The 27,959-nt window shown below is 42.5% G+C and overlaps 2 protein-coding genes across 3 annotated transcripts in view; both read left to right on the plus strand.

Moving 5' to 3' along the window:
- The window catches only part of supt5h (SPT5 homolog, DSIF elongation factor subunit), a 72,625-nt gene extending 51,599 nt beyond the window's left edge, over positions 1-21,026 (plus strand). For both annotated transcript variants that reach the window (XM_059951011.1, XM_059951012.1), the window contains 10 exons: positions 1,897-1,981; positions 2,949-3,056; positions 6,713-6,815; positions 7,479-7,606; positions 8,511-8,616; positions 11,904-12,062; positions 12,889-13,057; positions 13,896-14,099; positions 15,817-15,912; positions 19,210-21,026. In XM_059951011.1, coding sequence (XP_059806994.1) covers positions 1,897-1,981; positions 2,949-3,056; positions 6,713-6,815; positions 7,479-7,606; positions 8,511-8,616; positions 11,904-12,062; positions 12,889-13,057; positions 13,896-14,099; positions 15,817-15,912; positions 19,210-19,392 — 1,341 coding nt within the window. In that variant the 3' untranslated portion in view covers positions 19,393-21,026. The remainder of the gene's footprint in view (positions 1-1,896; positions 1,982-2,948; positions 3,057-6,712; positions 6,816-7,478; positions 7,607-8,510; positions 8,617-11,903; positions 12,063-12,888; positions 13,058-13,895; positions 14,100-15,816; positions 15,913-19,209) is intronic.
- A 3,663-nt stretch (positions 21,027-24,689) lies between these two features.
- The window catches only part of timm50 (translocase of inner mitochondrial membrane 50 homolog (S. cerevisiae)), a 148,518-nt gene continuing 145,248 nt past the window's right edge, over positions 24,690-27,959 (plus strand). The window contains exon 1 of the mRNA XM_059951013.1: positions 24,690-25,103. Coding sequence (XP_059806996.1) covers positions 24,725-25,103 — 379 coding nt within the window. The 5' untranslated portion in view covers positions 24,690-24,724. The remainder of the gene's footprint in view (positions 25,104-27,959) is intronic.

The following is a 27,959-nucleotide window of genomic DNA, read 5'->3' on the forward strand; positions in this document are numbered from 1 at the left end:
CCAAAGACCATCGCATTTCATCTGGCATTCGACAAACCACAGGTTCTCTCTCTCCCTAATAAGGGAGAGGGAGGTGTCTCCCATTTTCACAGTGAGCGGGAGACATAACAACAACCCGCTGGTTTACGATGTTAAGAAGTCCATTTGTCACTTTTTATGAGCTCTGTGCCCGAAGATCGCAAAGATCTCGGGTCTTCGGGCCCACAGAGAAAGATTTTCTGTCCTCCCTGACGACACACAAGTCTCCTGCCATGACACCAACCCTCAATCCACCCAACTCCAGAGCCCCAAGATCTTAGGCTTCCATACACTAGGCTACCTCTCAGGCCTAACCCTTGGCATGCCGAACAACAACGGCTGGTCCTAAAACCCCGAGAATGTGTGCTATTCCCACAAAGAACTGAAGTCTGCACGTAACTGCAGGTCAGGGTATTCAAAAGAACCATGAAAGTGAAAAATAAAGGTATTAAAGATGGAAATACAGCTGTTTCCGAAAATGCAAGCAAAAGAGTCGCTGTTTAGTGCCATCTTAACTCCGCCTTCAACTACTATATTTATATTTTGACTGCTTTTGGACACTCTTCCTCCTTGAGCATTTTTAAGGCAGATGTAGACAGATTTTGATAAACCAGGGTGTGAAAGGTTGCTGAGATTGACAGAAGTGGAGAGCTGAGTTTACAGCCAGATCTTTTTAAATAGTAGAGGGGCTTGAAGGACCAAAAGGCCTCTTGCTCTTAATTTGTGTCTGCCTGGAAGTGTGAAATAAAACTGGAACCACTGCAAAGGCTGAGCAGTTTCAGAGATAGAATTAAAGTTGCAGGTCCATGACACAGAAAAAAAAAAGCAGAGCTGGAACTGCAAGGAACAAAGTGATAATACTGCAAATCTAAAGTAAAACTGTACTGGAAATGCTCTGCAGATCAGATAACACTTATGGAGAGAGTAAAGTAGAATCACCATTCCAAGTTGAAGGCTTTCACCAAAAAATAAAATTTTCAAAGTTCTCTTGATATTTATTGCTATATTATTTATTATTATTAGAGTCATATAAAAGTACAGCTCAGAAACAGGACCATCTAGTCCATGCTGAACCATTTAAACTGCCTAGTCCCATCTACCTGCCCCCAATACCCCAACCTTCCATGTACCTATCCAAATTTCTCTTAAATGTTGAAATCGACTTAGCATGTACCACTTGTGCTGGCAACTCGTTCCACACTCTCATGACCCTCTGAGTGAAGAAGTTTCCCAATATGTTCCCCTTAAACTTTTTACTTTTTACCCTTAACCCATGACCTCTAGCTCTAGTCCCACCCAAACCCAGTGGAAAAAGCCTGCTTGCATTTACCCTATCTATTTTGTATAATTCGATTAAATCTCCCCTCAATCATCTACATTCCAAGGAATAAAGTTGTTTCTCTTTACTTCTATTTGTATTTGCATAGTTTATTGTCTTCTGGACTCTGGTTGAATGTCCAAGTTGGGTGATCTTCACTTACTCTATTATGGTTATTGGTTTTATTGAGTACGCCCACAAGAAAATGAATCTCAGGGTTGTATATGGTGACGTATGTGTGCTTTGATAAACTTACTTTGAATGGGATCATGGTGTAATCTGGGATGGACCTGTATTCAATATCTGTAGAGCCATTTTGAGAAAACAAATTAAATTTTCCCTCAAAGTAGAACTGCTTCTTCGCCTTGCATTACAATCAATAATTGTTCACCAGTTTTAAGAAGGGAAAATGTTGGAAGGGGGTAGTACAAATCAGAGGGAGACAGTCAGAGTTTGCCAGGGAGACTTCCTCGTGCTGCATCCTTCTGGAATTTGCTGTTTTGTTTCAGATTTCAAATGTCTGATGTTTCTCTAATTCATGACTTTTACTTCTGTTGTAGCCAAGGGATGTTACAAATTTCACAGTGGGTGGTTTTGCTCCCATGAGCCCCCGGATCAGCAGTCCGATGCACCCCAGTGGTGGAGGTGAGTGAGTGCACACTGTCATCACCGGGATTAAAATCTGGTTCAGTCCAACATGACCCATTGATATAACCCAGCGTTCTATTCCTAAGGTGTGCCCTCCCATTGGTATCATACAATTGAGAGTAAGGGTACACAATAGATAATTTATTGGTTTAAAAACCTAGAATCCTAATTATAACCCAGAAGCATACAGTGAATTCTATTTAATTGGGACACATTTTGACCAGTACATTTAGATCCAATTAAGCGGCTGCCCCAATTAACCAAACCCTCATGGAAATAGTTAAAAAGGTATATAGAAAAAGATACACTTCTGTTTAACTGAGTAACAAATTATGTATCTAAATGAAATACAGAATAAATTAGAACAGTATCAATACTAGTACAGTACTATAAAGCTACGTATTAGTTCCTAATAATTATTGATGGAGGAATTCATCCAGTGTATGCTGCCGTGTTCTTTTGACTGTAACTGAATAAAATCAGTGCAAACACCTAGACCAGATAAATGGACTGACTTCATACAATGCTTTTGATGGTTGCAACCTTCAATTCTTCATTTTCATTGTAACATTCAAGATGATTGTTGATAACTCAAATTCTTCGTAGTTCCTAACTTGAACTCGTTTTCACTCCTGGCCATTTTTGGCATCTCCAAGCCTAAATGTTTGAAACCACAGTGAGTAAAACAGTTCAGGATTGTCTTACTGCTCATTTCTTTGCAACTAGCAGGGACAGCAATCACTACTTTTTGAATGCAATCACATATAACTGACTATTTAAAAACCTTTCGCTCTAAGCAGGGTGTAGTGTTTTATTTCAGTTATCTTTCTGACTTGCTTTTTTGCATTTGCCTTATTTCCATGCTGAGTTGTAGACTTTCTCTGAAATTGGTGTATTTTGATGTTTAATTAATTACTTTTATTTTTGCAACTGTGCAGAATCGGATAACTATTTTATCTTACAGCCCCTCGAGGTGGCGGATTTGGAGGACAAGGAATGGGCCGTGGTCGAGGACGCAGAGATAATGATTTGATTGGACAGACAGTTCGCATTTCGCAAGGACCTTATAAAGGTTTGTCTGAAACAGACTTTTAAAAATAATACCAACTTGTGAAGGCCACTTGATTGAGATAATATTCACCACTGGACCTGCTAAACTTTTGTGGTACTACCAGTTCCTGATATACAATTTTGTTTTCACTGTCTCCCTGGTGTCAGGTTTTATACATCAATTTTTTAAAGCAGTAGAAATTTCTACATAAACAAATCAATTATTGCAGTTCAAAAGTTCTAATTCTTCTTCTTCTTGGGCCTTTAGCTCCCGGTGGAGCACAAGCCATCGATGGCTTTCCGTCTCCATTGTCTACAAAGTCCATTGTATGGTTGAAGTTCAACAGTGTTTCTGTTATCCACTGTACAGTGGATTGGCCCATACAGTGTTACAAGAATCACCCTTTGTAATAATGATCAGGGAGACACAGAGAGAATCTGTAAATAATAATAAGAACCTTTATTGACTCAACTGAAGAACATGTGGACTCACACAATCAAATACCTGTGTGCACACCTACTAAGTTTTCCTTGACCTTCCATGAACTGTCAAAAACAGAAAAAGTATAATACCTGTTAAAAAGGAGTTACTGCTGCTGGCCACATATTCCTCGTGGTCCGGTTTTGATCTACACATATCCATGGGATATTCACATCCACGAAAGTTGGTCCTCAGAGTTTCCGCTGCCAGTACACTAGAAGCATCTGTTTTTACATTAATTCCTTACTGATTCAAATGTTACATTCCAGTGTCATTGGTTGTAAGTCATGTACCTGACCTTTAACACCTTTTTATTGGCTCTACTCCAAGCCAGCATCCATTCCCAGCAAGTGACAATCAGCAATTTATGGCACTTCATTTTCAATCAGCAACCAGGTTAAATCACACAGAACAGATTCAGACCCCAACAGTCAAAACCTGTATGTTGTATCCAACCAAATAGCACCTCACAAATAACTTCTTATTTGGCAAAGATCCCTAGTTCAGCTGTTCTGATTTAGGCACCTTTGTGACAATCAAGAAAGTGACTAACTCTCAAAATGAGGAACACAGTCTCTTCATAAAATAGCTGCCTCCAGCTCTTCACTCATGGCAGTAACAAAGGCAGCTGGTCTGTCTGCTTCCACTGTCCTTGATTTATTTGAATTCACTGATTTGCAGACTGTAGCTCTTTCTGGCTAACAACAGCTTCACCTGAGCCCTGTTGACTGGCCTTAACCTGTTTCTACCTCTCACAACCGGGACATAGGGTTGGACTTTTGAGAGGCAAAAGTTCTAATTAGTAGCTTGTATATTGATAATTGATGATCATCACTGTACCACCTTAAAAGCTGAAACTTAATGTTTGTTTTATAACTCTTACTTTGTAATACTTTGTGTGGCCTAGTACCTGTCTAGTCAGGAACCACAAGAAGGGATCATACAATAGTGAATAGTTATTCAACCACGCAGTCTGTGCTGTTATTCAGTGTGATTTAGAAGGAGACTCACCTTCTCCTTTTCCCTTCTACTTGTTTCTGTAACCCATGACTAGCAAAATTCTACAACTCAGTCTTAGACTTCAATTTGACCACTGGCCTGATTTTTTTTTTGTTTAGGGGCAGGTGGTGCTTCCAAGTTCTCCCCCCACCCCTGAAGAGGTCAAATCTCACTTGGGTTTAAAATATTTATGAACTAAACTGTAAAACTCAAGCAATTAATTTTCACTTAATTGTAGATATTTCACTTCTAGTTATAAGTACTTCCCCTGAGGGTGAAAGGTGGGATGTTTGAGGGGAGTATGAGGGGCATCTTTGTCACCCAGAGGGTGGGGGATATCATTGAAACATTGATTATTGAAAGGCCTAGATAGAGTAGATGTGGATAGGAGTTTCGAATAGTGGGGGAGTCTAGGATCAGAGGGCACAGACTGAATATACAAGAATGTCCCTTTACAAGAGAGATGAAGGGATTTCTTGAGTCAGAGAGTAGTGAATCTGTGGAATTCACAACTGTGGAGACTAAGTCATTGAGTATATTCAAAGCTGAGGTTGATAGGTTCTTGACTAGTCAGAGTGTCAAAGGTCATGGGGAGAAGGCCATGGATGAATGGTGGAGCAGACTCAATGGACTGAATGGCATAATAATACTATTGCTAAGAGTGTGGAAAGAGCTACCAGGTTTGATTTTAGCATTTAAGAGAAGTTTGGATACATACATGGACGGGAGTGGTGTGGAGGGCTATAATTCAGATGCAGGTTGATGGGCCGAGGCAGAATAATAGTTTGGTATGGACTAGGGGGGTTTCTATGTTATAGTTCTCTGACTACAACTCTCTTCACAGTAGAGCTCTTCCCCGTGTTACTAATGAGCAGCTGGCTTATGTTAGCCCAAACATAAAGTGAACATGAGATGGATTTATTGACTGCTGCAGGCGTCTTCGGTGCGTAAACACTGTTTGTGGCCGCATTCCTGACTTGTGGGTTGTTGAGGTTATGGGCAGTTCTCAGCAATGGAGTGCTGCCCTATCCTGCGGAAGCCATGTAGGTGCATTTTGAAAAATACCCTTTTATTTCATTTTCAGATTTACTAGTTACCCCTGTGTCCTACTGTTAAAGATGCTCACACAATGCACTAGCAAGGGAGTTTCAGTATTGAGGCTCAATGTTGGAATGTAGTTACACAGTATTTCAACCTCAGGCTAATGTATGGCTTCAAGAGGAGCCTTCATGTGGTTGTACTCCATGAGCTCATTGATTTTGTGGGGTTGTCAGGGCAGCCAAGGTGAGTAATTGCAGTGTGTTTTGTAGACAGTGCATCCTGTGTAGCCTCCCTGTGCTAAGCTGGTGGATGGGGAGCTGGTCGAACAGGGTACTTTGTCAGGTGTCAGGTTTGTTGCAACAGCACTTACCCAAGAAAATCCTGACTTCTACCTTACATGTAGTCTTTGGGATATCAGTGGATGAGTCATTTTATGGAATACCCAGCCTCCGATCCCCTTCTGTAGCCACAGCATCTATGTAGCTGGTCCAGTCAATAGTAATAGGAGGGCACTGCCATGGTATTGTGGTTGAGTTTCAGTGGTTACATTTTCTTTTATCAGGGATAGTCAGTGTCATGAGCTGTTGTTGGGTGTCTGTTATTTACCAAGTATCGGAATATTTCTGAACATCAACCTGATCTGATCTGGACAGTCCCAAACCTGACTGCGAAAGGAGGTGATTTGGGCACGGGACTAGCAATCCCATCCTGTGTAAACCTTGTGCTACAGAAGCACCAACAGTATCTCTGAAGGCCTCATTCCTGGGAGAGGGAGGAGAAAGTGGGCTACACCTGGGATAATTTGAAAGAGTGGCCCAGGGCAGAGGACTCTGCCATGCTGTTGTCCTCTGCCCAGTAGGGGTGACAGGCTTCAGCTAAGCTTAACCTAATTTGACTGGATGTAGGCATGTTTTGCTTTATTGGTGCAAAGGTCCTTCTTCTGAACTTGGATGAATAAAGGTCTTTAATGACACTGCCCTGACAAGATCCTACAGTGATGATTGACCTCAAGCAACCATAACATCCCTTATGTTAGGTGTGAATCCAACCGCTGAAGTGTTTTCCCCTTATTCCACTGAACTCAGTTTTATCAGGGCACATGGATGCCCCACCCCACCCCACCCATTGGCACAGGTTGAATGTGCTTGTTTCCACAGGTTACATTGGGGTAGTAAAGGACGCAACAGAATCTACAGCCCGTGTTGAGCTCCACTCCACCTGCCAGACCATTTCTGTAGATCGCCAGCGGCTCACCACAGTGTAAGTACGGAGTTTCAGTGAACCAATTCCAAAATGTTGAGGGAGATGAGTGTGCCCAGTGAACTAACTCAGATTAGTTGGATCCAAACTCCAAATTCTCATGGTGCCCAGACTGAGAGTGAAGCCTGCCGTGGCTCTGGGAGTACATATGTCTGTGGTTCCCAGTTCTTGATTAATCAGGGCATCAGTGGTTACAAGGAGAAGGCGGGAGGATGGGGTTGAGAAGGATAATAAATCAGCTGTGGTGGAATGGCAGAGCATACTCGATGGGCTGTGTGGGCTGACTCTGTTTCTGTGTCCTATGGTCAGAATGGGATTGTTGCTGATTGCTGAGAAGTGGGTGGTGACTGCTTGGTGTGTTGTGCTGGTGGAACTAAACTAATAGTGGACTGATTTTCATTGGGTGGGGCAGATTGGGCTGGGCTAAATGGTCGTCTCTTGCTCCTAATTTGTAGTTGACTGAGAATTCTTCAGGTTGATCCTGGTTGATCTGGGATATTGCAGTCATTTTAAGTTCCAGAAGTGAGAGCTTCTGTTTGTATACAAAACATATATTTAATCAAGTATTTAGATAGTTTTATATTTAATATAAAGTTTAATGTCAGAGGTAGTGAACTAATTGTTTTCTCCAGATACTAAATGATTTAACATTTAAATTCTCAGGGACTCGAAGAAGAAGGGTGGCTTGACGTCTGCCTATGGACGCACGCCTTTGTATGGATCCCAAACGCCACTATATGGTTCTGGATCTCGGACACCCATGTATGGATCCCAGACACCCTTGCATGACGGTAAGGTCATTCAGTAGGATGGCTATTCAGAATCTCTCTTGCCCATTGGTCATTATTTAATTATTTGGTATCGTTGGCAAGGTCCTGCATGGTGGAATGGTCTGCAAGGTTCAATCAGAACCAGGTTTAATATCACTGGCATATTGAAGTTGCCATTACTAGAGAGAAGGTACTTGAGAAACTGAAAGGTCTGAAGGTGGATGAGTCACCTGGAGCAGATGATAAACACTCCAGAGTTCTGAAAGAGGTGGCTGAAGAGATTGCGGAGGCATCAGTAATGATCTTTCAAGAATCACAAGATTCAGGAATGGTTCTGGAAGACTGGAAAATTGCAAATGTCTTTCCACTCTTCAAGAAGGAAGGGAGGCAGAAGAAAGGAAACTATAAGCTAGTTATTCTGACCTCAGTGTTTGGGATGATGTTGGACGCATTTGTTAAGGATGAGGTCTGAAAACACATATGTCACCACACACAACCCTGAGGTACATTTCTTGTGGATAATCACAGTTAATAAAAGAAACACCATAGAATCAATGAAAACTGCACACAAGACGGTCAAACAACTAATGTGCCAAAGACAACAAACTGTCAAGTACAAAAAACCCCCAAAAATAAACAAGCAAAAGTGAATATTGAGAACAGGAAATGAAGAGTCCTTGAAAATGAGTCCATAGCTTGTGGGAACATTTCAATGATGCGGCAAGTGAAGTTATCCCCTCTGGTTCAGGAGCCTGATGTTTGAGGTGTATTATCGGTTCCTGAACATGGTGATGTGGGTCCTGAGGCTCCTGTACCTTCTTTCTGATGGCTGCATTGAGAAGAGAACATGTTCTGAATAGAATGGATTTTAAAGAAATCATCACTGAAAGTTAGTCTATTTCCATCTAATTTTCCATTTTTCTAGGAAGTCGTACTCCTCATTATGGTTCCCAGACACCAGTTCACGATGGGAGCAGAACACCAGGACAGAGCGGAGCTTGGGATCCTAATAATCCCAACACACCCTCCAGGTTAGCAGACTTTGAAACATTAATGATACGGTACAGTTTGACTTAAAAAGTGTATGCAGAAATTAGCATGGGTAATATGGTGGTTGATTAAGCCCGTCACCCTTACTGGGACAAAGCAGCTCACTAGTGTCCTCTGTCCTAGGTCCCTCTTTCAAGTAGTCCCCAAGTGTAGCCCATCTTTGAAGATCCTTCTTAACCATATAACAATCACAGCACGGAAACAGGCCATCTCGGCCCTCCTAGTCAGTGCCGAACTCTTAATCTCACCTAGTCCCACCTACCCGCACTCAGCCCATAACCCTCCACTCCTTCCCTGTCCATATACCTATCCAATTTTACCTTAAATGACACAACTGAACTGGCCTCTACTACTTCTACAGGAAGCTCATTTCACACAACTATCACTCTCTGAGTAAAGAAATACCCCCTCGTGTTTCCCTTAACTCTCAAATCATGTCCTCTCGTTTGAATCTCCCCTACTCTCAATGGAAACAGCCTATTCATGTCAACTCTATCTATCCCTCTCAAAATTTTAAATACCTCGATCAAATCCCCCCTCAACCTTCTACGCTCCAATGAATAGAGACCTAACTTGTTCAACCTTTCTCTGTAACTTAAGTGCTGAAACCCAGGTAACATCCTAGTAAATCGTCTCTGCACTCTCTCGAATTTATTGATATCTTTCCTATAATTCGGTGACCAGAACAGCACACAATATTCCAAATTTGGCCTTACCAATGCCTTGTACAATTTTAACATTACATCCCAACTTCTGTACTCAATGCTTTGATTTATAAAGGCCAGCGTTCCAAAAGCCTTCTTCACCACCCTATCTACATGAGACTCCACCTTCAGGGAACTATGCACTGTTATTCCTAGATCTCTCTGTTCCTCTGCATTCCTCAATGCCCTACCTTTTACCCTGTATGTTCTATTTGGATTATTCCTGCCAAAGTGTAGAACCTCACACTTCTCAGCATTAAACTCCATCTGCCAAAGTTCAGCCCATTCTTCTAACTGGCATAAATCTCCCTGCAAGCTTTGAAAACCCACCTCATTATCCACAACACCTCCTACCTTAGTATCATCGGCATACTTACTAATCCAATTTACCACCCCATCATCCAGATCATTAATGTATATTACAAACAACATTGGGCCCAAAACAGAGGCACCCCGCTAGTCACCGGCCTCTATCCCGATAAACAATTATCCACCACTACTCTCTGGCATCTCGCATCTAGCCACTGTTGAATGCATTTTATTACTCCAGCATTAATACCTAACGACTGAACCTTCTTAACTAACCTTCCATGTGGAACTTTGTCAAAGGCTTTGCTGAAGTCCATATAGACTACATCCACTGCCTTACCCTCGTCAACATTCCTCGTAACTTCTTCAAAAAATTCAATAAGGTTTGTCAAACATGACCTTCCACGCACAAATCCATGCTGGCTACTCCTAATCAGATCCTGTCTATTCAGATAATTATTAATATTATCTCTAAGAATACTTTCCATTAATTTACCCACCACTGATGTCAATCTGACAGGTCTATAATTGCTAGGCTTACTTCTAGAACCCTTTTTAAATAATGGAACCACATGAGCAATACGCCAATCCTCCGGCACAATCCCTGTTTCTAATGACATTTTAAAGATCTCCGTCAGAGCTCCTGCTATTTCTACACAAACTTCCCTGAAGGTCCTGGGGAATATCCTGTCAGGACCCAGAGATTTATCCACTTTTAAATTTCTTAAAAGTGCCAGGACTTCCACCTCTTTAATTGTCATAGGTTCCATAACTTCCTTACTTGTTTCCCACACCTTACACAATTCAATATCCTTCTCCTTAGTGAATACCGAAGAGAAGAAATCGTTCAAAATCTCTCCCATCTCCCTCGGCTCCACACATAGCTGACCACTCTGATTCTCTAAGGGGCCAATTTTATCCCTTATTATCCTCTTGCTTTTAATATAACTGTAGAAACCTTTTGGATTTACTTTCACCTTATTTGCCAAACCAACCTTGTATCTTCTTTTAGCTTTTCTAATCTCTTTTTTAAGATTCCTTTTACATTCTTTATATTCCTTGAGCAATTCCTTTACTCCTTGCTGCCTATATCTATTGTAGACATCCCTCTTTTTCTGAACCAAATTTCTAATATCCCTTGAAAACCATGGTGCTTTCAAACCTTTAACTTTTCCTTTCAACCTAACAGGAACATAAAGATTCTGTACCCTCATAATTTCACCCTTAAATGACCTCCATTTCTCTATTACATCCTTCCCATAAAACAACTTGACCCAATCCACTCTCTCTAAATCCCTTCGCATCTCCTCAAAGTTAGCCTTTCTCCAATCAAAAATCTCAACTCTAGGTCTTGTCCTGTCCTTCTCCATAATTATATTGAAGCTAATGCTATTGTGATCACTGGACCCGAAGTGCTCCCCAACACATACGTCTGTCAGCTGACCTATCGCATTCCCTAACAGGAGATCCAACACTGCCGCATCTCTAGTCGGTACTTCTATGTATTGTTGCAAAAAACTATCCTGCACACATTTCACAAATTCTAAACCATCCAGCCCTTTTACAGAATGAGCTTCCCAGTCTACGTGTGGAAAATTAAAATCTCCCACAATCACCACCTTGTGTTTACTACAAATATCTGCTATCTCCTTACACATTTGCTCTTCCAACTCACGCTCCCCATTAGGTGGCCTATAATACACTCCTATCAGTGTTACTACACCTTTCCCATTCCTCAATTCCACCCAAATAGTCTCCCTAGAGGAGCTCTCTAATCTATCCTTCCAAAGCACCACCATAAGATTTTCTCGGACAAGCAATGCAACACCTCCTCCTCTGGCCCCCTCCTACTCTATCACACCTAAAGCAACTAAATCCAGGAATATTTAGTTGCCAATCACTCCCTTCCTGCAACCATGTTTCACTAATAGCTACACCATCATAATTCCAGGTATCAATCCACGCTTTAAGCTCATCCACCTTTCTTACAATGCTCCTAGCATTGTATTCTTCTCCCAGAGAAGAAATCTTTGGAGCTTGTGTTGGCCTTCCTGTAGCTCTGGGTTTTTTAATGGGAGGGGGTTGCTATCCCCATGCCCAATTATCCTTTGTTTGCAGCTGGGCTTGGGACTGTCCTTTGAGGTAGATCACATGGTTTCATCTTTTTACATATCTGTTTCATTTCTTGCAATTGGTTATTTTACTGCCTTGTCTGCCAATACCATTTTTAAGAGGAAATATATTTAATCTCACAGGAATGAAGAAGACTATGATTTCCCTTATGACGATGAGCCCACGCCATCTCCTCAGGCGTACGGAGGAACACCTAACCCACAGACTCCAGGTTACACTGATGTTCCATCTCCACAGGTTAATCCCCAATACAACCCTCAAACCCCTGGAACACCAGCAATGTAAGTACCCGCAGATCCTTTTTTTTTTGAGTAACTAACAATAGCTTATTTTGTAAAACTTTATTTTTTTTCTGCGTAACATACAAAATGCTAGAGGAACACAGCAGGTCAAGCAGCATCTATGGAGAGCTATAATCAGTCAACATTTTGGGCCGAGGCCCTTCACTGGGACCAGAAAGGAAGAGGGAAGAAGCCCCAATATAAGGTGGAGGGAGGGGACAGCATACAAGCTGGAAGGTGATAGGGGAAGCCAGGTGGATAGGGGAGAGGGTGATGAAGTAAGAAGATTGAAAGTAATAGGTGAAAAAGGTAAAGGGCTGAAAGGGTAAGAATCTGATAGGATAGGAGAGGAGATTGGGCCATGGGAGAAAGGGAAGAAGGAGGGCCACCCCCTTTGGGGCTTTGATGTTTCTGACATTCTATGTGGGTTTTTTTGTTTCGTGGATGTTTGTGAAGAGGGTGAATTTCAGGTTAAGTACTGGATACATACTCTGATATTAAATGCACTTTGAACTAGAACCAGGGGGAGGTGATAGAAGAGAAAAGGTAAGTGGGAAATGGAAGAAGAGAGAAGGAGAAGAGGGAGGGGGAAGATTACCAGAAATTGGAAAACTTGATGTTCATGCCATCGGGAGGAGGCTTCCCAGACAAAATATTAAGTGTTGTTCCTCCAACCTGAGAGTGGCCTCATCGTGGCAGTAGAGGGCCCCGTGGACCAACATATCAGAATAGGAATGGGGTTTGGAATTAAAATGGTTGGCTGGCTTGGCATTAAGATAAGTTTGTTCACTGAATGAGACCTCGTGCTTACCATTTATTTTTCCAGGTACAACACCGACCAATTTTCTCCTTATGCAGCTCCTTCCCCTCAAGGATCTTACCAGCCAAGCCCCAGTCCGCAGAGCTACCACCAGGTTGCCCCAAGTCCTGTGGGTTATCAAAATACTCATTCACCAGCCAGCTATCACCCAACACCTTCACCTATGGCATACCAGGTAAGTTTTAAGCCAGCACGTGTGTGAATTACTTGCATATGGTTTAACTGTTTTGACCACGTTGAGTTAATGTAACTGTAAATTGGGGACCAATGGGTTTGGTCAGGACTTGTCATGAATGGAGATGGATGGGATCTACAGGAAAGATGTAAATAAGGATGAAAGAGTACAGAGAAAATTTACAAGGATGTTGCCAGGATTGGAGAACCTGAGTTAAAAAGTAAGATTGAATAGTCATAAAGAAGTACAGCACCCAATCAACCTGCACCGGGACCATAGCTTTCCATACCCCTAACATCCAAACCTCTTGCACATTGAAATCAAGCTGGCATACACCACTTGTGCTGGCAGCTCGTTCTGCACTCTCACCGTCCTGTAAGTGAAGAAGTTTCCCCTCATGGTCCCCTTAACCCATGGCTTCTGGTTGTAGTTCCCACCCAACCTCAGTGGAAAAAGCCTGCTTGCATTTCATAATATCATACACCTCTATCAAATACCCCTCTCAATCATTTATATTCCGAGGAATAAAGTCCTAACCTATTCGATCTTTCCGTATAACTCGGGTCCTCCAGACCTGCCAACATCCTTGTTAACTTTCTCTGTACTCTTTCAATCTTATTTGCATCTTTCCTGTAAACTGCACACAATACAACCCAAAGTAGGCCTCACCAATGTCTTGTACAACTTTAACATAACGTCCCGTCTCCTTTACTTGATACTTAGATGTTTGAAGGCCAGTGGGTTAGGAAAGACTTCTGTGGTTCCTAATTACAGGTTCTGTGTAATCAGCTACGACAGGAATGTGAACCCCACTGCTCGCATATGCTTTGTGTTTCAGGCAAGTCCAAGTCCGAGCCCAGTTGGATACAGTCCGATGACACCTGGAGCCCCATCTCCTGGTGCATACAATCCCCACACACCAGGTTCCAACATTGATCAAGGGTCCAATGACTGGGTAACGACGGATATCATGGTCAAAGTCCGGGACACGTACCTGGATGCGCAGATTGTGGGGCATACTGGAGTCATCCGCAGCGTGTCGGTATGTGGTGTTTCTGTGCTGTTGTCATTGTTTCTAATGAAACACAAGAACGAGCTCTTTAGCTCATCATTTCATGTTGACCAAGAGCTCATCCATACTAATCCCATTGACTGGTATATGGTCTGCAGCCTTCTGTACTCTGGCAATTCAAGTATTTATCTGGATTCTTCTATTTGTCTATCTGTTTGTCACACTGCTCCAGCAATCCTGATTTAACCCCAACCTAACCAGGGGACGGTTTACAATAACCATTTAACCTACCTGGTACATCTTTGGACTGTGGGAGGAAACGGGAGCACCCAGAGGAAAACCCACGGGGAAGTCGGACAGAGACTCCTTATAGAACGGTGCCAGAGTTGAATTCTGAACTTCAGAACACCCTAAACAGTAATAGTGTTGAGTTGATCGCTGCATTACTGTGGTGCACATGTTGTGAGTCTACCTGCCTCCATTAATACTCAGGTTCTTAGCAAAATTGTGGATCATCCTGAGGATTGTTGAGTGGCATCCATTCGGTGCTGTGGCTGAACTAGTTTTCCAGCCGAGGTATTGGATTACAGTTATTTTTCTGATTCTTGGGGTTCTTGGTGGTGGGGAGGGTGGCGTCAAGAATGGTGAAGTGTTTTAATTCTTAACAAAAGATTATTTTAAAGTTGAAGCAAAGATACAGACATTTGAAATTAAGTGAAGAGCTGTGAAGCAAAGAAGAGATTCAATAGATTTAATGAAAAAAAGATGGTGTCTCTGAAAAATCCATCAGCTTTATAATCCAGGTAACAGAAATTACTTAGATAAAAATAAACAAATCAGCGGCTGCACAGTTACATTGGGTGGGTAATGTACTAACACTTAGCCAATGAAAAATAAGAAAGGCTTTTGCAACCTCTATACTGCTTTCAATGAGTGGGGATGAGCCACCACACACTGAAAAACACGAGTTTGTTAAAGAAAAAGTATATATAAAGATAAAGATAAAGTATATATATGTTAACCTAAAGCTATGGCTTTAGGTTAACATTAATTCATCTAATATCTTATAAAAAGTATTTAAAAAAGAGTAGATTTCAGCAGATGTATAGAATTCCCTCCTTCTGAAGTGGTTCAGAATCAACCCTATGTTCTCATCGTGCCCCAGCCTGGTTATACTCAACGATTCACTTACCAGCTTCTTCCCCTCTGCCATCAGATTTCTGAATGGATATTGAATCCATGAACACAATGTCACTTCTTTTTCTCTCTTTTTGCACTAATTACTTAATTTAATTATTTGTGTATACTTTTATCATTTTAAAATTATGTATTGCAATGTAACACTGCCATAAAATAACAACATTTCATGACATACATGACAGTGATATTAAACGTGGTTCTGTATTTGTTTTCATTCCCCAGGGTGTAGTGCAGTGATGTATGTGTGTGTGTGTGTATATATATATATATATATATATATATATATATATATATATATATATATATATATATATATATATATATATATACACACACACACACACACATATATATATTATTTATATTTAGACAACAGGGCATTATACGTTATAGCTCCTAGCAGATCCCTCAAAGCACTTGAACAGTATTGACTTCTGCAGGGAAAAGCAGTGTGCAGGTAATGTCTGAAGGGAATGTTCACTGCAATATATTTGCTGAAATGTGTGTACAAGTTGAATGAAAGTTTCAATGTTTCTTTCCCTTGTAGGGTGGCCTGTGCTCCGTGTACCTGTCAGTCACTGACAAAGTGGTCAGTATCTCGAGTGAACATCTTGAACCAGTCACCCCAGTGAAAAATGATAAGGTAAGACTCAGCTGGTTAGAGTAATGGGGTCAGAGAGTACACAAACAGCTCCTTCAGCCCACCATGTCCATGTTGAGCACTAAGTTCCCTCCCAGATTCATCACTTGTAGCATTAGTTGCTTCATCTCCTTCTGTTCCTTGGTAATTCAAGTGCTTGTCCAGATACTTATTTATGTGTGGGTGTCTCTATCTCCACTAACTTCTCAGCCAGTACTTTCCAAACTTCCTCTTCATGTCCTCCCTAACTTTTACTCCTGATCGTAAACCCATGTTCTGTGGCTTTAGACACCTTTGTTATGGGGAAAATTTTTTCACTATCGAACCTCTTTATGCTCTCATAATCTTGTGTACCTCACCGGGAGCGTATCAGTTCTCTCCCCCCACCCCCCCCCACCCGCCTGTCGTCATAACATTCCAGGCAACGTCCTGATGAATTTCTCTGCACTTCTCTAATCGTTCTTTGGAGTTGTGGTAAACAAGACCGCTGTTTTTCTGTCATTGTCTTCTTCCGAAGCCCATCCCCTCTACTGGGTTGGCTCGCCAGGGTCCTCTGCCCGTGGCTTCCATTTTCACCACACAACTTCGTATATCTTCTAGCAAAGATCCTTCCTGTCCCTTCCTCTTTGGAGCTGCTGGGTTTTTATAGGATGGGGTTCTTACCCCTGTGCTGAAGTGGAGTATCTGACCTGCCATTTGTCCTGTCTCTTGAAGTTTAAGCCACAAATTCAAATAAAAACCTCTAGAAACCCCAATAAAATTTTGTTTAGCTGAAGTAAATTAGTTTGTCATAACAAAACTACCCAGCTGGCAGAACTTCCTTTTAACACGCACAAAATGCTGGTGGAACACAGCAGGCCAGGCAGCATCTATAGGAAGAAGCACTGTTGACGTTTTGGGCCGAGACCCTTCGACTGGACTAACTGAAAGAAAAGCTAGTAAGAGATTTGAAAGTAGGAGGGGGAGAGGGAAATCTGAAATGATAGGAAAAGACCGGAGGGGGTGGGGTGAAGCTAAGAGCTGGAAAGGTGATTGGCAAAAAGGATACAGAGCTGGAGAAGGGAAAGGATCACGGGACGGGAAGTCTAGGGAGAAAGAAAGGGGGAGGGGGGAGCACCAGAGGGAGATGGAAAACAGGCAAAGAGTGACCTGAGTGGAGAACAAGCAACTTCCTTTTATGCACCTACCATTCTGTGCGTAAAATAACAACTTATCTCTGATATCCCTCCTTTAGTTTCCCCCAATCCCCTTAAAATCATGCCCCTCATTACTATTTCAGTCCTGGGAATCTGACTATCCACTCAATCTATGCCTCTTATTTAACACCTCTATCAAATCGCCTCTCATCCTCATTTGTTCCATAGAGAAAAGCCCTAGCTTGCTGAACTTATCCTCCTAAGGCATGCTGTCCAAACCAAGCAGCATCCTAGTAAATCTCTTCAGCACCCTCTCTAAAGCTTCCAAATCCTTTGTATAATGAGGTGACCAGAAATGAACACAATATTCCAAGTCTGTTCTAACCGGGGTTTTATAGATCTAGAACATTACCTCACAGCTCTTCAACTCAATCCGCTGACAAATGAAGGTCAGTTCACCTTAACCCCACTGTCAACTCGTGTGGCAACTTTGGACCCCAAGATCCCTCTTCTTCCTTCCATTAGTCCTGTGTTTTGCCTTCAAGTTTGACCTTCCAAAGTGATTCATTTCAGTTTTCCAGATTAAAAATGAATAATTCAAAGCATTATGGCTGAGCATACCATTGAGAAGAAAATGTGCTTTCTACTTCAGAAAGCTTTGGCTTTTGTTTAAAAATTGTTTACTTAATGAATGCTTAGTAGCATATATTTTAATTTATTAAGAGATATGGCACGGAGTAGGCCCTTCTGGCCCTTTGATCTGTGTTTCCCAGCACCCCTAACCTAATCATGGGGCAATTTACAGTGACCAACTAACCTTCTAAACAGTATATCTTTGGACTGTGGGAGGAAACCGGACCACCTGGAGAAATCCCACGTGGTGGACGTACAGAGATTCCTTACAGAGGATGATGGGATTAAACTCTGAACTCTAATGCCCAGAGTTGTTATGGCATTGCCCAAAGTGAGGGCACTGGAGTGGTGTTTAGAAAGAATTACCTAAGAGATGAGTTCATATGCGGATGTGAAACAATTTTTTGGTACATCTTATCAGGCAGGAAGAAACCTTTCAATTAAAAGTTTTAAATGTCTGAGGATTAAATATTATTGAAGGAAATAATTGCGTAAAGGTACTTGGTTAGTGAATTTTGCAGAACTTCAATCTAACTCTCAATTCCCTACAATAAGACAAGCTTAGTGGAAAAATTGCTTGTTAATTGCCATGCAGACACTGAATTATGCTGGAAATGCAATCAAAGTGTTAAAATTCAACCTAGCAGTAAGATTTTTAAATATCTTTTAATTTCAAGTTAATTATTATTCAGGCATGCATGAATATAGCCAAATGAAACAATGCTCCTCTGGGACCATGGTGGAAAACATATTATCAACAGCACACTGCATATAGTATAATTAGCACAGATGGTTACAATTTCAGAAAAAAACATAGTCACAAAGAGGGGAAAAAGCATTCGACATATAGTTACAAAAATATCAAAAAGTTATAAAAGAAGCAATTTCTGCATTGAGTCTATGAAAGAAAATTTTGAGTTGAAATAGCACCTTTCACATCAAGGTCAAAGCCAAGTTTACTGTAATATTGCACACGCCCATGTCTGCACAGATGCAGTGAAAAATTTACTTGTAGTAGCATCACAGGCTCAGAGCAACTGATAAGCAGCATTGGCAAGAAATACATGAATTTTGTGCAATTTTAGCATGAAAGAACACAATGAGAACAAAAAGTAAGTAGAAAGTGGTCTTGATGCCCATTGTGCTTTATTAGTCCCACAGTATTTTGTTTTGTATGTGACTGGCCACAGTGATTGAGGTGGCAACCCATTACTAGTGGTTGGAAATGAACACCAAATGCTCCCTTTCCTAGCAGTATAATTCCAAGTTTTGAATACCTCACAACAATAAAGATAGGTAGAAAATTTGTTTGTGTATTTGCTCCCTCTGCTAATGCCTGAGGTAATTTTGGCTGGGATACTGGGCAAGTTACTGAGAAACGACCTCCACAGTGATTGGTGCCCTGTTCACAGCAGATCAGTAGATGCTGTGGGTTGAGGTTACTGGAGACACTCCTCATCAGCACTGGATTTAGGGCAAAATTCTAACAGGAACTGGCTAACTGCTTGTATAACCACCTTTGTTCCTGTAGGTGAAGGTGATTCTGGGAGAAGATCGGGAGGCTACAGGCATGTTATTGAGCATTGATGGCGAGGATGGCATTGTCCGTATGGAACTGGATGACCAGCTGAAGATCCTCAACCTGAGGTTTCTTGGGATCCTCAATGAAGAAGGCACAGCATCGTCTGGAAAGGATGTATATAGTCGGAAATAATAGAACTCTCTTCTGTGAAGTTTTGTTCAGATTTTTACCTTTCCGTCTCTCCTTGTGTTTTTGCTTTGATAATGTCTTGCTTCTTGTGGGCAGATGTTAGCAGTGGTTATCTCAAGACCGGAAATGCCTAGCTAGAGTGTCACTAGAGTAAACAGATGAATGCATATTAATTTGACATTAAGAAGTGCCCGTACATTTTATAGAACTAAAATCCATTTGAGACTTAAACGGGTAAATGGAATTTTGTTTTAATTAAAAAGACAGAGACTGTTGTATGAAAGGGGCATAATGAGGCTGACATTTGACAATGAAGATAAATACTTTTTGTAGCGATTGAGTGGTACATCCTTTAGGAAGAGAGACTAAAAGCTATTTTTGTAATAAGCACTTGCATAGGTGAGAGAAGACACAGGAAAGAAAATGTTACAATTATTTTTTAAACAAGCTAGCTCAGAATAGTTGTGTACATTTCTATTGAAAGCTTTATATGTTGCCATTTGTTTTGGAAAAGATTTGAAGATGCTTTGATGAATACACTGGATATTCCATCTTCAGGTTGCAAGAGTAAATCTCCTGAGGCTCGGGGCAGCTTTAGAAGGAGGAACAAGATGGTGGGAACTCTCTGCAGGCCAGGTAGCATCTGTGGAGAGAGAAAAACAGTTTTTCCATCAGAAATTGGAAATAAAATGAAGAAAAGTTAGTGTTGGAAGAGGGAAAAGGAACAAGAGTCATGTGAAGGAGATTAGGTAGGATTAAAGAATTTTATTCCTCTTTTTTTCCTTCAGTTCCCAATTTATTCCCTGATAATTTCAATCATTTTCCCAAAAGTCACAATGCAAATTGTGATCCAGGGTCACACAAGTGTTCCTGATAGTGCGATTGTGATCTTCTGTGCATCAGAGACAGTGAGTGATGTCTCAGTTGGCTGCAGGAAGGAGCTGGCAGAGGGGCTGTTATTATTGAACTGCTGTGCACAACGTGTACCCATCAATGGCTCCGGCTGTAACTTTTAATTGGCCTGGTGCAGAAGAAAGGTTGAAGTTTGCTCCCATCGAACTGTGTCCAGATGCAGTTTCATGAGGCAAATGCAAGTGTCAGAATAATTCACTTAGTGATTCAGTTCACAAAAAAAAGGCTTGAATCTGCTTGAGGTTTCTCCAGTACCTATGCTTTTAAGATTTCAGGATGACTGTTTATGATGATTCTTCATCTTCATTCCCTGTAAACATAACATCAGTTAACTGGTTAGCATCATGGGATCAAACTGTGTAATGCAAAGCTCTAGAAGACTCCCTGAGTCTAATTTTATTGCACACACATATATTGCATTAAGGTATAACTTGGAAAACATTTATCCCAAAATGTCCATCTTGGGCTAGTGTATCAATTAAAATCAAACAAATTAGAAAAGCCGCAGTTGATGCTCCCTATTCCAATCAACTAATAGATCTTCAGGTTAATGTCATTAAACTATGGCCACTGCTAAGATCTGCTTCTGTTGACTTGTTTGCTAAACGTCACCAACTGTAAAATGTATTTCTGTTGTTTGGGAAAACCATTTGTATGGCCAATATTTGAGTTTCTAAACTTATTTGTCCCAAATAAGAGTCAATAAAAAGACTTGCAGATCTTAACATCTTGTGTTGTACTTGTGGAAGGGACTGCTCTTTGTGACCGTTCAGTATTGTTTGTTCTAGTTGAGGTGTTCTCTGTGATGAGAGCTTCCATAAAGCCAAGGCGGCATGGATTTAGATAATGTGATGATTGAAACATAGAGGCTTTTTATTCCATTCTTAGGAACAGAAATGGAACAGCTCCCCCCACCTCCCCGAGCAGCCTCATCATTGAGAAAGGTCAAAGCATAGCTTGCCTGGCCCTCCCTGTGTGGATAGCAGCACCGTGCCAAAGTCTTAGACACATATAGACCCAAGACTTTTGCACAGTACTGTATTTGTAAACATGGAGTAGAGAGTGGGTTTGTAAATCTGGTGGGAGAGAAGGATGGTGGGAATGGTAGAATGGAGCGGTGCAGGACGGGTGGCAGTGAACTGGGACGGGCTGGTGTAGGTGCACTGAGACACCAGGCAAGGCCATTTGATTCCAAACAATTGATTTATTGATCATTCCAGAATGTCTCTCTGGTTACTTCCCACTCCCTTCTTCCTTCTTTTCCCAACCATGATTCCCCTTTCCCTGCTCCCTTCCCACTCTCAGTCCACGATTGAGACCCATATCAGAATCAGGTTCATCATCACTCACATTGAGAATGTCATGAAATCTGTTTGTGTTTTTCCTTTGAGACCCATAAACATATTTCCCTGCTTTGCATGCGCTTACTGTCCAGCAAGGGTGAAAATTCAATGGACTGGAGAAATTACCCTTCACTCAGCCCTGATCCAGAGATTCATTTCCTTATCTGACACTCATATAAGCAGTTTCTTACTTGAAGCAATTAAAAGTATGAATATTCATGGACGATTACAAATTAGTAATTGGAAATAGACTAGCTCTGGCCTCTGGCTTAATACTCTTGCTAGTTGGCAATGGCTTTTAATTGATCCTCGGGAGAGACCTGGATCGGATTATAACATAGTCTGATGCCCATATCAGAGTTACTGTTCATCTGGTTTATAAATTCAGTTCAGTTCGGTTCATTTTGAGATCTTACAGATATTTCAAAATCACTTAGAGTGGGGGAAAAATACGACCTAGAACTTGTTTCTCCAGCAGACAAATGTATTTAGTGATACAGCGGGAATAGACCCTTACAGCCCTGCGACTCCTGATAACCCCTGATTAACCCTAACTTAGTTACAATGACCAGTGAATGATCCAGTGTGTCTTTAGACTGTGATGAGATTGTGGCCTGCAGGAAATGCAGACTCTTCTCTAAAATATTTGTTAAATTTCAGGCCAGTATGGCTCAAGAGGGGACTTATAGTGTGCAGCTCCAACGGGAAGTATCAAATACCCTCATTTAGGGCCAGTACAGTTGAAATCCACAGGCAAGGGTAGTTTAATAAGCAATATTGTTTTACGATTTAAAACAGAATTCTATTGATACTCAAAGTCAGCATACTCTGTATGGCAGACTCGGGTCGCAAGAGCAATTTCCCCTTAAGGAAAAGGAAGCAAGGTAAGCATGCAGGGCTATATGTGAGGTTTAAGCGACGAGTCCTCAGACACCACCACCACCCCCTCCCCGATACTCCTGACTATCCTGTCATTGAATGTACGGTCTCTGGAAAATAAAATTGAAGACCTTAGAGCAAAATTGCCAAACGAGAGGGACATCAGGAATTGCTTCCTGGAGACATGTCTACCACCTGCCATTTCAATAGCAGTGCTGCAGCCCAAGGGCTTCACCAACTACTGCAGAGAGTCTCTTAAAGGGAGGGGAGCTGGACTTTGCTGCATGATTAACTCATTATGGTGCATAGATGTGGCGGTCCTGTCTCAGTCACCCAACCTGGAATATCTAGCAGTAAAGTGCTGTGTATTTTACCTGCAGAGGGAGTTTTCCACTGTTGTCCTGGTAGCGGTGTACGTTCCACCTCAGGCCAATGTCAGGCAGGCACTGGAGGAGCTGAGCACCAATCAGCAGGCAGAAAACTGTACACACTCGTGCTGTCCTATCATTGGGGGGGGATTTCAACCAGGCCACCTAAAGGAAGTCTCTGAACAGCTACCACCAACATATTGGCAGTGGAACCAGAGGAGCCAACACATTTGACCACTGTTCACCGCCATCAGGAACCTTCCTGTGCCCATGCTAGGATCTGATCACCTGGCAGTATTTCTACTCCTGGCGTGCAGGCAGAGAAACACAGCACAGGGGGTAGTGGGAGGCGGAGGGGCACTTGTAGAAGTGCTTTGAGTTGGCAGACTGGACAATAGTCAGGGATTCATCTTTAAATCTGAATCAATACGCCATGGTTGTCATCAAGACCCGTGTGGATTCTATCTGTTTGAGAACATACTGGACATGCCTAGAAATCCAGGTTTACATATAGAAGGCTATTTTTAAGAGAAAAAAATAATCCCGGTTGAAGTTAGCAACAGAATCGGATGTACGCCAGCTCTGGCAGGGTTTGCAGGCCATTACTTCCTACAAGGTGAAATCATGTGATGCTTCAATCTCAGATACTCTACGCTTTTATGCATTCTTTGAGTAGCCCACTAGTCTACCCCCACGACTGTGTCTGAGCACAGCTCAAATGTCATCTATAAATTTTCCAGTGACACAATTACTACTTGCAGTATTTCAGATGGTGACAGGGAGGCGTACTGGAACAAGGTAGATCAGCTGGTTGAGTGGTGTCACAACAACCTTGCATTCAATGTCAATAAGACCAAAAACTGATTGTGGGGATTCAAGAAGGGGAAGCTGAGGCAACGCACACTAGTCCTCGTCGAGGACTATGGAAATGGTGAGCACTTTCAAGTTCCTGGGTGTCAACACTTCTGAAAATCTATTGATGCAATTACAAAAAAGGCATGACAACAGCTGTATTTGATTTAGGAGTTCGAGGAAACTTGGTATTTCATCTAAGGCTGTAGTAAATTTCTGCAGATGTCACAGGGAGAACGTACAAACTCCTTACAGTGGAGAGAATTTTTTGCAATTTGTAGTTATTATGTACTGTACAGCTACAGCAAAGCAACAAATTTCACAAAACATACCAGAGTCTAGAGTTGATTCTGATTCTGACAATACCACAGCAAGATTTGAATACCTTCCTTTCCCCATGTCCCAATTCAGATTCTCTGGAATGTGTGGCAACACTTACACATCCTCGTTAATGTAAATGACACATTTCACTGTTGCATCAATCATACAACATTGAGCTTTGCCTGCTTATAAGTAGCCACAGAGCAAGAGACCCACAAGAACCTAACTAATGAAAAAAATGTAATAAATAAATGTATAAATCGAAATGTAATAAATAAATCTGAATCTGAAAGGTATTCTGTTTAATATGTTATTTCCCCAAAAGTTCATGTTGTTCAGCAGCACGATGTCATTGTAAATTTGTTTGCATTTTTAGTTTTTAAACTCATGAATTTCAGGCATGATGTTTTGAATCAAGCTTCGCTTTTGGGTTTTGCTTGCTGTTTGTCCCTCTTTCCTCCCTGTCCTGACCTTTGGCAGGGTCGCATTGCGATCAACCCAACTTGTTGACTCACAAACTGTTCCTATTTTCACTTCGATTGGAAGCGCTTCTTAGCGATAGTTAGTATCCCGGCTTTCCATTGGTGGAGAACGTTGTCAATAAGAGCGGAGGGTGGTTAGATTGACTGGCGGTGACAAAGTGGGCGGGATCGTTTGCCCATGATGGCGGCGTCACTCCGGTGCATGTGTAGCCGGTCGTTGAGGAATGTCTGCGGGGACATTTTACGGAATCGGCCCGGAACCGGCCGCAAGAAACCCGCACTGCAAAGTTATGAGGTAAAGGCCCACCCATCGCTGATGTGTCGGCAACTGTCGGGGGAGAAAGGCCCGGGGACCGGCGGTCTGGCTCAGGCCATCCTACAAGAGAAACTGCAACAGCAGCGGGCCAGGGAGGAGGCGAGCAGCGGCGACCCGGGGGTCGGCGGCACCGAGCAGGAACAGAAACAGAAGCAGAACACGGCTTACGCGAAGAAAATGGTACTGAGGCTGGCTGGGCTGCTGGGCGCGGGTAGCGCCCTCGGTGTGGTCTACGTTTTCGGTGAGTGGGCGGTGGATCGGAATCAGTGAACGGTTTAGTATCACTGGCCATGTCCCCTTGCCAGAATCAGAGTCCGGTTTAATATCACCGGCCGTGTCTCCCTGTCAGAATCAGAGATTGGTTTAATATCACCGGCCGTGTCTCCCTGTCAGAATCAGAGACCGGTTTAATATCACCGGCCGTGTCCCCTTGCCGGAATCAGAGACTGGTTTAATATCACCGGCCGTGAACCCTTGCCAGAATCAGAGACCGGTTTAATATCACCGGCCGTGTCTCCCTGTCAGAATCAGAGACTGGTTTAATATCACCGGCCGTGAACCCTTGCCAGAATCAGAGACCGGTTTAATATCACCGGCCGTGAACCCTTGCCAGAATCAGAGACCGGTTTAATATCACCGGCCGTGTCTCCCTGTCAGAATCAGAGACTGGTTTAATATCACCGGCCGTGTCCCCTTGCCAGAATCAGAGATGGGTTTAATATCACCGGCCGTGTCTCCCTGTCAGAATCAGAGACTGGTTTAATATCACCGGCCGTGTCTCCCTGTCAGAATCAGAGACTGGTTTAATATCACCGGCCGTGTCCCCTTGTCAGAATCAGAGTCCGGTTTAATATCACCGGCCGTGTCCCCTTGTCAGAATCAGAGATGGGTTTAATATCACCGGCCGTGTCCCCTTGTCAGAATCAGAGACGGGTTTAATATCACCGGCCGTGTCCCCTTGCCAGAATCAGAGTCCGGTTTAATATCACCGGCCGTGTCCCCTTGTCAGAATCAGAGATGGGTTTAATATCACCGGCCGTGTCCCCTTGTCAGAATCAGAGACCGGTTTAATATCACCGGCCGTGTCCCCTTGTCAGAATCAGAGACGGGTTTAATATCACCGGCTATGTCCCCTTGCCAGAATCAGAGACCGGTTTAATATCACCGGCCGTGTCTCCTTGTCAGAATCAGAGATGGGTTTAATATCACCGGCCGTGTCCCCTTGTCAGAATCAGAGATGGGTTTAATATCACCGGCTGTGTCCCCTTGTCAGAATCAGAGACGGGTTTAATATCACCGGCCGTGTCCCCTTGTCAGAATCAGAGACGGGTTTAATATCACCGGCTGTGTCTCCCTGTCAGAATCAGAGACTGGTTTAATATCACCGGCCGTGTCCCCTTGCCAGAATCAGAGACGGGTTTAATATCACCGGCCGTGTCCCCTTGCCAGAATCAGAGACGGGTTTAATATCACCGGCCGTGTCCCCTTGTCAGAATCAGAGACTGGTATAATATCACCGGCTGTGTCCCCTTGCCAGAATTAGAGACCAGTTTAATATCACCGGCTGTGTCCCCTTGTCAGAATCAGAGACGGGTTTAATATCACCGGCCGTGTCCCCTTGTCAGAATCAGAGACCGGTTTAATATCACCGGCCGTGTCCCCTTGCCAGAATCAGAGACCGGTTTAATATCACCGGCCGTGTCCCCTTGTCAGAATCAGAGACCGGTTTAATATCACCGGCCGTGTCCCCTTGTCAGAATCAGAGACCGGTTTAATATCACCGGCCGTGTCCCCTTGTCAGAATCAGAGACGGGTTTAATATCACCGGCCGTGTCCCCTTGCCAGAATCAGAGACCGTTTAATATCACCGGCCGTGTCCCCTTGCCAGAATCAGAGACGGGTTTAATATCACCGGCCGTGTCCCCTTGCCAGAATTAGAGACCGGTTTAATATCACCGGCCGTGTCCCCTTGCCAGAATCAGAGACCGGTTTAATATCACCGGCTGTGTCCCCTTTGTCAGAGTCAGTCTGGGTTACTATCACCGGCCCTGTAACTGAGTGTTCCCGACCTCCAGCCTCAATCCTCACTGGGTGTGGGGGTGGTTGCATTCGCTTCTCTTGGCACTGGTGACTGGGAGTCAAGTTCTGTCTTGAAAAAAGTCATTAACGAAAATGCTCAGAATTTTCTCATTGGGTAGCATTTGGGATTGATGACATTTCATCAAAGCTTTGCTTTTGACAATTTAAAGTTCTAAGTAAATTTTACCATCCACTGGGCAATGTATAAAGTAAGGGCCAAGATAATGATAATTTGAAGTTTGGCTTCATTTTTCAAAATTAAAAGTAAATTTTATGATCAAAGTATAACTCAGCATATACATCTTCCTGTGGGTATACTCAGCAAATGTATAGAATAGTTACTATAACAGGATCAATGAAAGAGTAACCAGAGTGCAGAAGACAACAAACTGTTCAAATGCAAATATAAAGATAAATATAAATAAATAGCAGTAAGTAATTAGAACATGCGATAATGAGATGAAGAGTCCTTAAAGTGGCATGGTAGTGTAGTGTTTAGCACAATGCTTTACAGTACCAGTGACCCGGGTTCAATTGATGACGCTGTCTGTAAGGAGTTTTTATGTTCTCCCCATGACTGAGTGTTTTTCTTCTGGGTGCTCTGGTTTCCTCCCACAGTCCAAAGACAAACTGGTTGGTAGGTTAATTGGTCATTGTAAATTGTCCTGTGTTTAGGCTAGTGTTAAATTGAGGGATGCTGGGTGGCTTGGCTTGAAGGACCTGGAGAGCCAATTCTGTGCTGCATCTCAATAAAAATTTTTAAAAAGCGAAATCATTGGTTGTGGAAGCATTTTAAAAATGGAGCAAGCGAAGTTGAGTGAAGTTAATCCCTCTGGTTCAAGAACTTGATGTTTGAGTGGGAGGAACTGTTCCTGAACCTGGTGGTGTAGGTCCTGAGACTCTTGTACCTTCTGTCTGATGGCACCAGCAAGAAGTGTATCTTGGGTGGTGGTGATCTCCAACGATGGATGCTGTTTTCCTTTGACAGCTTTTCTGTGACAGTGCTCCATGTAGATGT

Source organism: Hypanus sabinus, chromosome 26 (genome assembly GCF_030144855.1).
Source record: "Hypanus sabinus isolate sHypSab1 chromosome 26, sHypSab1.hap1, whole genome shotgun sequence".
Lineage (NCBI taxonomy): Eukaryota > Metazoa > Chordata > Chondrichthyes > Myliobatiformes > Dasyatidae > Hypanus > Hypanus sabinus.